Source organism: Protobothrops mucrosquamatus, unplaced genomic scaffold (assembly GCF_001527695.2).
Source record: "Protobothrops mucrosquamatus isolate PMUCROS unplaced genomic scaffold, P.Mucros_1.0 scaffold_257, whole genome shotgun sequence".
In the NCBI taxonomy this organism is placed as follows: Eukaryota; Metazoa; Chordata; class Lepidosauria; order Squamata; family Viperidae; genus Protobothrops; species Protobothrops mucrosquamatus.
Window position 1 is genome coordinate 2,797,615 of NW_015386333.1, and position 15,275 is coordinate 2,812,889.

General features: G+C 39.1%; 1 protein-coding gene across 1 annotated transcript in view; it reads left to right on the plus strand.

Moving 5' to 3' along the window:
• The first annotated feature begins 174 nt into the window (after positions 1-174).
• Positions 175-15,275, plus strand: part of STRADA (STE20 related adaptor alpha) — a 48,964-nt gene continuing 33,863 nt past the window's right edge. The window contains exons 1-4 of the mRNA XM_029287222.1: positions 175-279; positions 6,978-7,063; positions 9,554-9,611; positions 13,636-13,664. Coding sequence (XP_029143055.1) covers positions 7,028-7,063; positions 9,554-9,611; positions 13,636-13,664 — 123 coding nt within the window. The 5' untranslated portion in view covers positions 175-279; positions 6,978-7,027. The remainder of the gene's footprint in view (positions 280-6,977; positions 7,064-9,553; positions 9,612-13,635; positions 13,665-15,275) is intronic.

Below are 15,275 nucleotides of genomic sequence, written 5' to 3' on the forward strand. Positions count from 1 at the left end.
AAGCGGAGTTGGCCTCAAAAAATCGCGACCTGCTCCACTTCAAGAGAGATGCGCGCGCAGGCGACCCACGCCTCTCCAGGTTGCTGTGGGAATCTGCGCAGATGAGATGACTCGGGCCTCGTGGGCACTGCGGAGTCTGAGTTAAAAGAGGAGAGGCCTCGCGATTTTCCCAGTCTCGCGCGATTTTCTTTTCAAACGTATTTTTGTCCTTGTTCCGAGTTGATCTTTGTGGACGCGGAGTTCCGGAGCTCTTTAGAGCGGGCCGACCGTCTGAGTGAGGTATCTCATATTACACAAATAGAGTAACCAGTTTACGTGTTGTATGCTTGTGCCGGAGGCATAAAACAGGGCTGGCAGGCACCCTGAATGCTAACAGCATCTCCGAAGCCGCTGCTGAATCGAGGATACATCCATTGCCTGGTTAGGGCAAGTGGGTTTCTTGAATCTCGCATCCCAACAATGACCACCTCGAGACGCGGCATTGGCAGCCACTCCGGCGGTGACTGTTTCTTCTTTTGTTTCTCCCTATGGCTGTTAATTATCAGTGGATCGCCTTCCAGTAATTGATCTGTTCTTAAAGACATCTGAGGACGCCGCAGATATTATTTTGTTATTCTCCTTAAGAACAGTCTTTTCCAGGATTATAGAAAGAGTACTGTAATCCTGGATTGATTTTTTGTTCGTTTGTTATTATAGTTGGTTTATTGAAAAACGACCTAATGGCTGAGTTCTGTCAGAAGAATAATTTGGGGTTCCAACTAGAGCCAGAGCTGCGCAAGAATAAATAAAAATGAGATCTAGGCATCTGTGAGGAAAGAAGAAATATTTATTCCTAAAAGCAAAGCAGTTCGCATTTAGGGACAGGCTGCGGAGAAATGAAGTACAGCAGCAGATTTTTATAGGGGGAGCTTGTTCCGGGATGTCACGTGCTGATTCTAGGGGGACCCTTGGGCGTGTGTGTAGGTATGTAGGTATGTTTATTCTTGTGAACATGCAGTTCCTCTGGGAGACCGAATTTAATTAACTCCGTTTGTATTTGCAGACCTTATCCTTTTATATGTGGATTAAGTCTCTGTAACTTATTTGAGGAAGTTTGCTAATTTTAGTTGATTAACTTATATGGATTAGCATACACCCTATTAATGGGTGTAGTTTATAACCATATCTTATGTCTATTTGTAACATCATAAAGGAAACATCTTTAGGAAGACAGGTTTATTAAATAACATTGTTAGAAAGAAAACAATGATGTAGCGTTTTAAGCTATGGAGTCCTAATTTCTATAGATGAGAAATTATTCTGGGAAGAAAATAATTTGAAGGGATCAATACCAGGCCAATTATCCCAACAAGTGACAACCCTCACAATCTGCCATGCCCAGTCTTCAGCAAGTTTTTCCTGGAGTTTCACTAGATGGGGGTTCATTTAAGGTCTTGTTTGGCCCATATGCATTGTGGATACATGGTACATTAATAATTGCATCTATTGGAACATGCCAATAATTACAAATACAAAAATGAATATCCTATTTTTCCCACTACTACCCCTACTAGGATTTTTTTTAAAGGTAAAACATAGGCAAAAGGAAAAAAAGTCACGCATCTTTATTTTTTTCCCTTACTGGTCCACATGGAAACAACAGTGCTGAAATAATTCTGTGATGGGATTATTGAGAGAGGCTGAAATGCAAATTTGTCTTGAGACAGCACAGCAGACTAGGCAACAGTACAGGGATTAGGCAATAACAGTTGGGAAAGCAAAAAATGTGCCTTTTTCCAATGGCTAAGAGAAAATGACTTGCCCCAAGTTATCCAACCCGCTTTCATGGCTAAGGTAGGACTTGAATCCACATTCTTTTTCTTTCTAGGTTGGTCCCTTAAACTAAACTGGCTCTCATCACAAATTTGTTTAACTTCTTTTCCTTGGTTTTAAGTGTAAAGAAAACAAGTTTAGCACATACTTAGCAATATCTAGTCTTCACTTTGTAGTTCCAAATGCATTATTAAGGATATATCCAGATTAAAATGCAAAAATCGCTTAAATTTTGCTACACAACATATGTTGGCTTCAGATCTTCTGAATCACATTTCTTAAACTTTCTTATTACTGATTATATAGAGCAGCGGTTCTCAACCTGTGGGTCGCGACCCTTTTGGGGGTCGAACGACCCTTTTACAGGGGTCGCCTAAGACCATTGGAAAACACATATTTCCGATGGTCTTAGGAACCGAGACACTGCCAAAGCTGCCGCCGCCGCCTCAGGAACGCATAGTGGACGAGCCAAGGAAAGGAACTGAATAAGGAGAGGGGGCGTGCCCGCATGTGTGTTTGTGTGTGCGTTTGTGTAGAGTTGCTATTTTCAACTCCCAATATTACGAAGAAAAAAAAAAGATTGACGTGAATAAAATGTGGTGGAAGACAACTGCTGTGTGTGTGTGCGTGTGCGTGGTGTTAATCATATTATTTCCCTCATCACGCGCCTTGAGCCGCGACGCCAATAACCGTCTGCTCTCAGTTCGTGACGAGCGGGGCTCTTCTCTCTTTTCCCATCCCTGCTTCAAGCGAAACGTTGAAAACCATACGACACCGAGAGGTGCGTGTCCCGCTGGCAAGGCTCAGAGGAAGCACCAGGATCAGCGCCCCTTTCTGCCTGGTTGGTGCTTCTCCGAGGCCGGGAGAGCTCAGGGGAAGCACCAGGATCAGCTCCCCTTTCTGCCTGATTGGCGCTTCTTCCGGAGCTGATCCTGGTGCTTCTCCTGAGCCCCGAAGAAGCACCAATCTCCTGGAAAGCAGCATTGATCCCGGTGCATCTGCTGAACCCTGAAGAAGCGCCTATCACCTGGAAAGCAACATTGATCTGGGCCAGCGCACTCACACACAAACATGTGAGAGCAGTTACAGCTGAAGGCATTTCAGCCTTCAACTATGGCTCCCAGTCCTCTGGCGCCTCATTGGCTCAGGCCAGCCGTCTGTCAGAATCTACGTCCCGTGATTGGCTGGCTCCCTCAATGCGTCCCTCCCTTGCAGAAAGGGTTTGGCTCTTCATGCCGGCTTGCCCCCTCGCGGGGCTCCTGATACTGTAGGCCCCGCTAGCTGGGAAGGTGCACCGGAGTCCCGGCTGCTGGGAAGGTGATCGACCCACTCCTCTCCCACTGCCCACTCTGCCCGGCTCAACCTGGCTGGAGCAGCCTTAGTGCTTCCAAAGGTGGCCACTTCAAAGTCACACGGGCTGCCCTCGGCCGCTCCCCTCCCCTCCGCGCCTTCAAATCAATCCCCAATCGGAGAGAGAGAGAGAGGGAGGAAAGGAGGAAGATAGGGAGGGAGAAAGAGAGAGAAAGAGGGAGAAAGAAAGGGAGAGAGAAATAGAGAGGGAGAGAGAGAAAGGGAGAGAGGGAGGGAGAGAAAGACAAAGAGGGAGAAAGAAAGGAAGAGAGAGAAATACAGAGAGGGAGAGAGAAAGAGGGAAAGAAAGATGGAGAGAGAAAGGGAGAGGGAGGGAGAGAAAGAGAGATAGGCAGAGAGAGAAAGGGAGAGAGAAAAAGAAGGAGATAGAAGAAAGGGAGAGAGAAAGGGAGTGAGAAAGGGAGAAAGGAAGAAAGGGAGAGAGAGGGGAGAGAGAGAAAGAAGGAGAGGGAAAGAGAGAGAGGGAGAGAGAAATAGAAAGGGAGAGAGAGGGGAGAGAGAAAAAGAAAGAGGGAGACAGAGAGGAGAGAGAGAAAGAGGAAGAGAGAGATTAAATTAGTAACATGATTGTTAAGTGAATCTGGTTTCCCAACTAACTTTGCTTGTTAGAAGGTTGCAAAAGGTGATCACATGATCCTGGAACAATGTGACCATCATAAATATGAATCAGTTGCCAAGCATCGAAATGTAAATCACATGACCCTGGGGATGTTGCAACTGTCATAAGTGTGAAAAATGGTCATAAGTCACTTTTTTCAGTGCCGTTGTAACTTTGAACAGTCACTAAGCAAACTGTTGTAAGTCAAGGACTACCTGTACTTTATCACTTTTTTCCATTTTTTGGGGGGGGGTCAAGTTTTTGACACCTCACTAGGTGACTGGTGGTACTCGAATGTTGCCATATTCTAAAAGTGGTACAATCGGTGAAAAGGTTGAAAAGCCCTGATCTAAATAATATTATCAGTAGGAGTGAATCCACTGTTTTCCCAACAAGATTGGAAATACTTTTATTTTTAATGTGATGGTGTAATAAATTCTAATCCAGGAACTCTCAGTTTCATTGCTTAATTTTCTTTCCATCTTACTGCTTATCTTCAAACCCAGTTTTTGTGATTAATCACTATGCTTTAATTATGTTCAATTTGTAACAATGAAAATACATCCTGCATATCAGATATTTACATTACAATTCATAACAGTAGCAAAATTACAGTTATGAAGTAGCAACAAAAATAATTTTATAGTTGGGGGTCACCACAACATGAGGAACTACGGTATATTAAAGGGTCGCGGCATTAGGAAGGTTGAGAACCACTGATATAGAGTATAAGCTTTCTCTAGCTTCTTCATCTAGACCAGGCATGTCAAACTGCCGGCCCGCAATGTGGAAAATGTCTTGTGACATTGCAAGTTTGACATTCCTGATCTTGACTATTCCTTTCTCAAACTCCCCTTTCTACACATAGTTACAAATCATTAACTTTCTTACAAGCATATACATTTATGAAAATCAAAGCTGTAAACATGGCAGCTCTGCTTAACCATACATTTCACTCATCTCTTATAATGCAGTTTACAAATACAAAGGCAGATTAGGGCTAGTATTACTTTTAATATACTTTGCAATGGAGTTTTGGAAACAGGCTTTTGTTGGGTTGTAGTTTTGCAATTTCTTCCTCTTAATTAGCATATGTGATAAGAAAAAATAGTTAACCAGGATTTAATAGAAGAAATCAGCTGACTAAATTTATGTCTGATTAAATTATCTATCAGACTGTCATTGCAAGACCAAGACACAAGCATTCTTGTCCAATTTCTTGGGGAAAGGGATAAGAAAAGGAAGAAAAAGAAGAAAAAGAAAAAGATTTCTCTCCACATTGCCTTGCTAGCCAGGCTAGCCAAGATGGAAAGATTATTCCTTGTAGCTTAGTTTTCATAAAGAGATTTAGAGGGAAGAAATATTTTGCAATTGCAAAAAAAATCAGAATAGGCTGCAGAGTGAAGAAGGATTAAAGAGTCTCCCCCCATCTTTTTTTTTTCCCCTCAGCCTCCAGCGTTTACTTGCAGGCTGGTAAGCACAGGTAAAGTGAAGAAACAGAAAGATATTGCTCTCTATGGGTTATTTTCATAGATCATCAAAGCAGCATAATTAAGCCATCTTTGTAACTTTTCTTACTTTAAACATAAAATTACAATATTCATACATATACAATAATAGTAAAATAGTCTCTTTCAATGTAAACGTCTAGAAACATTCATATATTCAATAACAACTTTTCAAGAAAATAGTTCTTTTAAGGCTTTTTTCTTTATTTTTTCTTTTAATACAATTGAAAGTATCTTTATTTTGCCAAATTATATTAAATTACTAGTTTCATCCCATAACACTCCATAAATCTTGTGCATTTCACTTTTTTCGCCTAAATCCAGGCATGCACCAGCCTAAATCCAGATGTCCAGCAACCTTCCCAATGGAGAGGTTGGGGAACCATGTGAAGCCGAAGTTCCCTTTTCCTTGTCCCTACCTTTTGTGCCTGTCAGTTTGGGGTGTATGTTTACACCTGAGGAGACCTATCCAAAGTCTCTTGGTCACAGCCAAGTGAAGCGCACAAGAGTTTGGTGTAGTTAGGAAAGGCACAAAGCATAAAATCAGACAGTATTGGAAAGGAAAAAAGGGAAAAATTCACACATATGTACACACAATTCATTCACTTTATATTTGGATATAAAACTCACAGTTCGCACAACACATTTAACCTAGTTAACTGAGTTTTAAAAGTGCACAGTTCACTGAATCTTAAATAAGTCAAATAGGTTGTGTTCACATGCTGAGATACACAGAATAACTGATATTGTGGAACAGCCTTAGTCTTAGCACTGCTTTCAACTTGGGCACTGAGGAAACATGCAAAATCATTGATAAATCTTGAAATTATCTTTGATTATCTATATTGTCCTATTTTTAAACATCCACTGAAATGATGACTTGATAGTTGCTATTCACAGGATTCTAAAAAAATATTAAAATGTTCAATAATAAAATATATGTTCAGAGACTGGGTTTTTCATTCTTTGCACACCAGCAGCACTGTAGTTCCTGTTGCCTAAACTGTAAGTTTTTGTTCAGGCCATTGTAGATATGCTGCAATTAAGTACTGATTTATTAAGAATATTGTTGGAAAGAGAGTTTGATTTTAAATTGTTACTTATGTCAATTTAATGTTACACTGAGTATGAGAGCAGTATTTGAGAAAAGAAAGAATACCATTCAAGTCTATGTTAAATCCAGTTCTGGTAGTGATGAATCTGTAATGGTGATTGATCAACAGATGGGCGATAGTGCACCAGTATGTTTATAAAGGGATAATAAGACTTCCATCGTAGTCTTAAACTCTCTTCAGCATTATTTATAAGTCCTGTGTTTGAATATACTTTACTTTAATTCCACAGCCTTTCAATAAATTGGCTTAGGAAGAATGCAAGTACGGCTGTCTTCTACCATTATAGGCAATAGTGTAAATAATATTGAATGAAAGTCACCACGTCTGGGGGTGGTTTTTTTTAATTCCTGCAATGTGTTAATGGACTGTACAACTGAAAAGAATCGTATCTTTCCATAATGGATTCTATTTGGGTATTTTTTTGTTTTAAATTTTAGAATAAAAAATATCCAGTTCATTTAATACAGCTAATTAACTTAGCTAAATGAAGCAAGGTAATAAGAACGTTGGTAGAAATGTTAGTTTTCAGTCTTTTGAGATACCTCTCTTGCTTTTTTTTTTCCTTTCTATTAGGACACTAAAAATTTCATGCCTGTGGAGTAGCATTATCACTTGTGGATTCCATGTCTTTCCTTGTAAGTAAACCAGAACGAATTAGGGTGAGTGTCAAACACTTTCAGCAAAATTTAACAAGAGAATGTCCTTTCTTTTTTGGATTCACGCGATGACAAATAATGTAATTCTAGTTATTTATACTTCTGTAGATATATTTCATCTGTTCTGGTAATGATAGGATTGAGTTACTAACTCAACATACAGTATAGATGTATTATTTTGAGCAATCAAAATTTAATTTTGGAAGGTCCTCTGAAAGGAATAGAAATATTAAAAGAAAAAATCAGAATTTTGGGATGTTGCCTTAAAAATAGCAAAGACGATGTTAACAAAGACTGTGAAAATGGAAAATAAATGGAATGGGTAGAAGCAACTAATTTTAAGTTTGGGAAGAAAGTGAAATGCTTGGGTATGAGTATGGCTAACATGAATTGTAGTTAAACCAAAATAATTACCTTAAATGAAATCAAGAAGGATATGTTAAGATAGGAAAAATTATAATTGACATTGTTGGGGAGAATTTCTGTGATAAAAATCTGTCATGAGAATTACTCTATGAGGGAGATAGGCAGTTTCCACGACAGACAAACAGATAGATTAGATAGATTAGATAGATGATATATGTTTAAATATAAAACATTGCAAGATGCAAAAGAATAAAGATAATTCTTGATTTGGAATTGCATTTTGCAGACTGTTAGTTCAGATGAAAGAGTTCAGATGAGGGTTCAGCTAAGAAACTGGAGAATTTTAGAATTAGAAGAGTGCAATCTGAGATTCAAATGGCATGGTTTTCTGTGGTATGATAAAGTTAAGCTTAAAGTTCATCATAATAGACATGTCATATTGAGAATATGGTACAGATATAAAGTTTGTCTGTGCCTGAAAATGCCTTTATAGGTCTCAGCATAAAAAAACGTTTTATAGAAAAGAAACCATATGTAAAGAATGATTAACTTATCAAGAGTTATAACAGGAACATGGAAACTATAAGATGAAATTAAGAAATCCATTTGACTACTGAAGGATTTAGTTTTCAGTAATTTCCACTTACACAATTAAGAGAAAGATTTAAGGTAGATAAGACATTTTTAAAATAAATAAATACTTGGTATCATTGCATTTGTTGCTACTGGATGGGGGGGGGGGGAGAAGGTGGGATTGTATGGGATTTATGCCCTGGATTTTTTAATGTTGTAAGCCACCCAAAGTCACTATGTATGAGTTGGGCAGCCATATAAATTTGTTTAATAAATAAATAGTTGGTCTGATTAGCGAATAAATAAACATTTGGAATTGAGTAGCAGAAGACAGAATTTTAACTTGAACTATGACCAAAGGATAAAATATAATTACTAAAATGTATAAACTTTTATTGAAATTAGAACAGAAGATGAATACATTAAAGACTGTATAATTAAAGTAGGCTAAAAACTTTGGACACAATATACCAGTGGTGGCGAACCTATGGCACGCATGCCAGAGGCGGCACTCAGAGCCTTCTCTGTGGGCACGCACGCCATGCCCCGGAGATGGTAACCATCCCTCTTCAGCCAGCTGCCCGCTAACTCGCTGAGGTCCCACGTGGCCGGATGCATCCCAGACATGGCTGGTTTCCCTCCGCCCTGTCCCATCCCTCCTGGCCTCGCATGCTCTCCTTTTCCCGGGCACGACCCACTGCATCGCCTCCTCAGCTGTTGGCTGTTTGTCCAGCTCAGAGGCAGCTTCTCTGAACTTCTGGTGGCGGGCTGCAGAGCCCCAGAGTGCGCCGGTCAAGGGGCTGGCAGGCTGTGGATGCTGATAGATACTGTTGGTCCCCATGCGCTCGCTGGCCTCAGTGTGCGGGGGCCGATGGTGTCAGGCAGCAGCCGTCCCGGCCCCTGCCTCGCCTTGCCCTGCGATAATGGCACCCCAGCCCTGCCTTGCCTTACCCCGCAGGACAAGCCTCCTGCCCACTGCCCCATCTGCCAGAGACCCCTTGGATCTCCCCGAACCCTGTCTGGCCCCCACAGGCATCCCTCCCCATGAGCAACATCGAAGTGTCCTTGGCCACACTCACCCAGTCTGCCATGACCACAGCCACGCCCACCCAGTGGGCCATGCCCATCTGGCACCCAGTGAGAAATAAGTGGATTTTGGGTTGCAGTTTGGGCACTCGGTCTCTAAAAGGTTCGCCATCACTGCAATATACCAATGAAAATATCTGGTTAAAAGGATTGAAATTTACAATATGCTATAAGTTTAAAAAGAATGTATATAAATTTGTATACAATGATTGGAATATGATTACAGAAAAATTATGTAGAATGTATAAAAGTACTTCTAATTTATCTTGTAAATGGAACCATGAAGGGTCATTTTATCATATTCGGTGGACCTGTAAAAAAGCCAAAAAAATTATGATGTGTGTTATCTCTAAACATTTCTCTGCTGTTATATTTTAAGTTTAAAGGTCATGCTGGTTTCCCCCCCTTTTACTTAGTAGAAATATGATAATTATGTCACATTACCTTCTGGATGATTTTCTTTCACAGCGGTGGATGTCTGAAAAATTTATTCTTGAGGGCTTAAGGGAATTGGAGCTCTTTGGAGGTAAGTGCTTAAACGATATTCATTTTTTCTGCTTCATATTTTTCAGTATAAAGAAAATAAATTGGGTATTTGCAACAAACAAGATGCCACCCTGCATTCTTTTTGTAAAAGTTACAAAATTGGATTGGCCTCATTTGAGTATCTATTTTACAGAATCTACGGATATAATTCAAGGTTTCTCACATTAATCTCTTATGGATTGCAGCATTCACTGGGAATCCCTTAATAGTTATCATATACTTACCAATTGATTTCTAATGAATTTTTCTAAAATAATTTCTAATGATTTTTAATCTTTGAGTGCTAGATGTTTTGCAGGATGATATACGTCCATGGTCGCAAACCTATGGCACGGGTGCCAGAGGTGGCATGCAGAGCCCTCTCTATGGGCACACGCGCCGTTGCCCCAGTCCTAGGCCTTCAGCTGGGTTTTATAAAACCTTTTCGCTTTAGGCCTCTGCCGCCATGTGCAAATTTTTTTTTCAATCAATCAATTTCAACTTGATTGAAAAAAGATCCTGCAAAGTTGAAATTGATTGATTGAACTTTTTAGTCCCAGTCTGCCGTTACCACTGCAGCCACGCCCACCCAGCACCCGAGGATATATAAGTGGATTTCTGGTTGCAGTTTGGGTACTCGGTCTCTAAAAGGTTCGCCATCACTGATATAAGTGTTGGATTGATTATCTAAAGGTGTACACGGAAAATGCTAAAGTTGTAATCTATACATTTAGTCTAATATTTAGGAAAAATGTCTTCAGACAAGGTCAACATGAGTATAGGAAACAGTGATACTCATTAAAAAAAGAAATTCCCCTAGCAGTCTTTGCTGAGGGGGCATTATGGTGAAAAAGGAGATATTTGTTCATGAATGCTTGAAACTGTTGAAGATCAGAAAACCCTAATATTAAATTATTTATGTCCTTCTTAAGCTTTATTTATATCACTTGTTAAATAAAAAACAAGTCTGGGCAGCTCACAACACTAATGAAATTAAAAACAAGAAAACCAGGTGCCTCACCTTCCATCTTCAGTCCATCAACCCATACAGTCCTTGGACTCCAATCTTACAATTGCAAATGGCAATCATATGACTCTGGGATGCTGCAACTGTCTTAAATATATGCCGGTTGCCAAGCACATGACTATAGTGATGTTGTGATGATCATAGGTGCAATCATAAGTCATTTTTCAGTGATTTGTAACTTTGAATGGTTGCTAAACAAATGATTGTTAAGTTGAGAATCACCTATACTATTTTGTTACCTCTGTTGGTTTATAATCCATATTACCCCCATATGTCAACTTTGTCAAATTAGTCTTATCTATAAATTTTACAAAGTCTTTAAAGAAAATTAAGAAGCTGTTCCTAAAACTTAATTAAAAATGAAATTACTAAGCAGATCATAGAATAATAATATCATACCTACAAAAAGATCTCTTCTGCTAATCTTTAGAAATCTAAAAGTGATAGTGGTCATCTGTTTTGGGTATAGTTGGGGAGGTATTAATGAACCTGACAGCAAAGGTTTTTGAGTACTTTTAACAAATGTGGGAAGAATGAGTCCTGAGTTGGATTAATTAATTTTGTATTTGTATATATATTTATTTTAGTGTTGTGAGCTCCAGAGAGTCATGTACTGAGATGAGATGAGTGGCCTTATAAACAAATTAAATAAATTAATGTTGCTTAAAACACAGAAGAGAATAGAAACAAATTGATATTTCTCACTATCAATGATGATAGCAGGCAGCATTGGCCATGCTTCCTAACATTTTCTGTTCAAAAGGATTGAAAATAACCCTGCTTGAGTAGTTTCAATGAAAACAATCAGATAACCAAACAAAAATATCTTTCATAAAGCAGTTTCCAAGTATGTTGTATACTTTAATTGTGGATTTCATTGCCACAAATGGGTACAAAGTCACTAATTTATATTTTCTAATTGAAATCAAGATTTTGAAGGATATATCCACCAGTGGCTACTATAAGAGCAGTGTTGATTCTTCAGGTTTAGAAATAGTAACTACTGAACATAAGTTCTGGGAAACAACTGATGCCTTTTCTTTTTCTCCCTTAAAGAAAGAATGCAACTTTGTAAATGTGTGTGCTTTATGGGAGATAAAATGTGAGGTGTGTATATATGTGTATATACCATGTTTCCAAAAGAGGCACCAGGTCTTTTTTTTCGGGGAATGTCTTTATACTCATCTCCGGCACCTACAGCCCTGCCCAGCCGGCCCACTTCTTCTGCAGCCAAAGGAGCAGTTTCATTCTGCAGCTGGGAATGGAGCTCTGGCCTGCATTTTGCAGTCAGGCCTTTCTGGAAGCCTATGCAGCTGAGTACCGAGCTATGGATTCAGTCCATAGCTCAGTCCTCGGCTGCAGAGGTCTTACAGGCCTTTGATTGCAAAATGCAGGCCTGGCTGCAGAAGACCTCCACAAAAGAAGTGGGCCAAAAGAAGTGGGCCGGTAAGTAGAGGCTTGGCTGCAAGGTAAGTGGGGCGGGGTGCATGGGGCAGCCCCACACCCTCACCCTAGCTTGATTTTTAGGTGTGTGCCTCACTCCAAAAATAGGCCTTATTTTGGGGGTAGGCTTATATTAGGCCCACCCTCAAAAATCAAGCTAGGGCTTATTTTCAGGGTAGGCCTTACTTTTGGGGAAACAGTGTGTGTGTGTGTGTGTATAGAGTTGTCATTTACTGACTTTTGTTCTGCAATCATTCAAAGCTATGATGGTATTGGAAAAAGAACTTTATAGCCCATTCAAGATCTTCATAGCATCCTCAGTGACATGATCACCATTACAGGCTGTATATATAGTTTTGTATCTGACCTATGCTTTTTTTCTTTTTTTTCCTTTGCAAAATAGAGAGATAGGAGAGAAAGGGATTGTAAGAAAACAAGCAGTTCTTCAATACATTGAATGCTGTGCTCTGGGAAGGGGGTGGGGGTAGAACAAAAACAAGTGATTTCTTTAGGTAATTTCTCCTTTGCGTGATTTTCCCCCACTCTCACCTGCCTGAAAGAGGTTGGGGAGAAAAAGATTTCAAGATAAGTATTGTAAGCTTTTTGCACTATTGCACATCAAAACCAACGTAATTGGGCTGGCAACCTGGGGTTGGAACTATGGGTGCACTATGCAAACAGTTTTATCTCTTTTTCTTCAATCTCTCTGCTGTTTGGGGGATGGGGTTAGGGGAAGCAAATTCTACAGACAGTCTCTCTTTACCTGAGTCTTTCCTGCTACTTGCACAATCACATTGCTTTTAATGTGTAGTAAAGCAAACAGCTTACTCTCTGGGAAGTCTCTTTCTCTTTAATCTCTACATTCTGTGAATTGGGTGGGATGGGAAGAAAAAGCAAGTATTTTCTGTAGACAGTCTCTCCGCTTTTCTACACACCCAGCCACACATATATACAGATGTGCATGTATGTATATTTTGTATACATAAGTATTGGGTATGTCTAGTTTAATAAAGAGAAGGACAAGGGGGGACATGATAGCAGTATTCCAATATCTCAGGAGCTGCCACAAAGAAGAGAGAGTCAAGCTATTCTCCAAAGCATCTGAAGGCAGGACAAGAAGCAACAGATGGAAACTAATCAAGGAGAGAAGCAACCTAGAACTAAGGAGAAACTTCCTGACAGTTAGAACAATTAACCAGTGGAACAACCTGCCTCCAGAAGCGGTGAATGCTCCAACACTAGAAGTTTTTAAGAAGAGACTGGACAGGCATTTGTCTGAAACGGTATAGGGTTTCCTGCCTGAGCAGAGGGTTGGACTAGATGACCTCCACGGTCCCTTCCAACTTTATTATTATTGTTGTTGTTGTTATTATTATTATTAAATACACACATAACAGTTACATATTTTTCAAGAATTTACTGTTTTTGATCACAGGTGTTCATTTGGAACCAGATATTTTGAGGTTATTTTTACGTTTATGAATTGATTCAAGTTTATTTTTAATGAGTATCTGTTTTAAAAAACAAAGTTGAATTATAAATTTCTTTACTTCAGAGCAGCCTCCGGGTGATTCTCGGAGAAAAGTAAGTGCCTTTCATAGGCTGTGGTGTTGTGGCTTATTGCATGGAAATTTATTCTATTCTTTGTAGACATTTTAAATTTATTTTCATTTTATCTTATTTATACATCAAATGTTTTAGCCTTATATGTGTGGACACAAGATTTCACCCTGGAAATAAAGTTGTGGTGATTGGCATATGTATTTTATTTTGGTCAAGAATCTTGGATTTTCAAATGACTAATCTGATGAGATCTTCTTTATATTGATAATTTGTGTAATGCTTGTTTAAAAAGTAAAATATAAAAGAGTAATAGTTGATCTGCTCTTAAAAAAGTAATAAAAACTCAAATTCAAATCCAAATAAGGCATGCCCAAACAAATTAACATTACTGTAACTTTTCATAATTCTGGTCAGATTCAGAAAAACTCCTGTTTGCTAATAGTTAGGAATAGTACTTGTGCATTTATGAATAATTACATAGAATATTTAAGAGATTATGGTGCAACTTCAGATTTGCCTTCTCAGAAATTCCATTGATTTCACTTATTTCTTCTTAAATAAGTGATATAAATTTATATGGGAGAAATTAACATTCAGTTTAGTATCACTTAATTGTGAATAGATATGTTTATAATAAAGCCATTAGCTGCCTTGTTTTCAGTCATTATTATTCTTTCATCAGTGATAAGCTGTAGAGATGTCATCAATAAAAAATCAAAGTGTTCAGGGTAAAGCATTTATCAGTTTCAATCTTGATAACTTTTCAGTTTCTGAAAGACCTTTTTTTTCAAGAGAAATCTTCCATGGTATACCCGTAGTAACAATAAGTGGAATTGTTTGGGGAAAAAAGGGCTATGAAGAAGACCTAAAAAGCAACAGAACTATGATCATAAAACCAGAAAGAGCAAAGTAAATGATAGGTTGTGATGTAGGGTAATGAGTGGAAGAAGTTTAAACTATATTTTCAAAATTTGGATTACTAACAAAGAATTAAGGGAGAACTGGAATAGCCATTTCAAACTTTTTAGTTCTTTTCAACCAGACATACCCTTCTGAGATTCGAACCTGGGTTGTCTGCATGTTAGGCAGATGTATTAACCTCTTAGCCACAGGTTCTTTCTCACTTTGTCAGCTATGAGACAGGGGAGAAGAATTATCTTGAGTTTGGTGCCCCTTGTCGGCCCATATATGGGAGATGACTCTAGTTTGAGCTGATACTGCCTAACATGCAGACAGCCCAGGTTCGAATCTCAGAAGGGTATGTCTGGTTGAAAAGAACTAAAAAGTTCGAAATGGCTATTCCAGTTCTCCCTTAATTCTTTGTTAGCAATCCAAATTTTGAAAAACATATATATATATATGTATATATATGTACATATATGTACATATATGTACATATATGTATATATGTAGGTCTTTGGATATTCGGGAAAAAGTGTCTTGGCGACGTTTCGACGAAGTCACATTCGTCATCTTCAGGCTGGTGTCTTCAGCTTCCTGCTTCTGGGAGTAGTGTGTGTGATCGCAGCTGTTTCTTCCTTTTAACTGCCAGTGGGGTTTGAGCTGATTGGGTGGGAGCTTGGCTGTGTTCTGATTGGGTGGAGGTGTGTTCTGATTGGTTAAGGAGCTTGG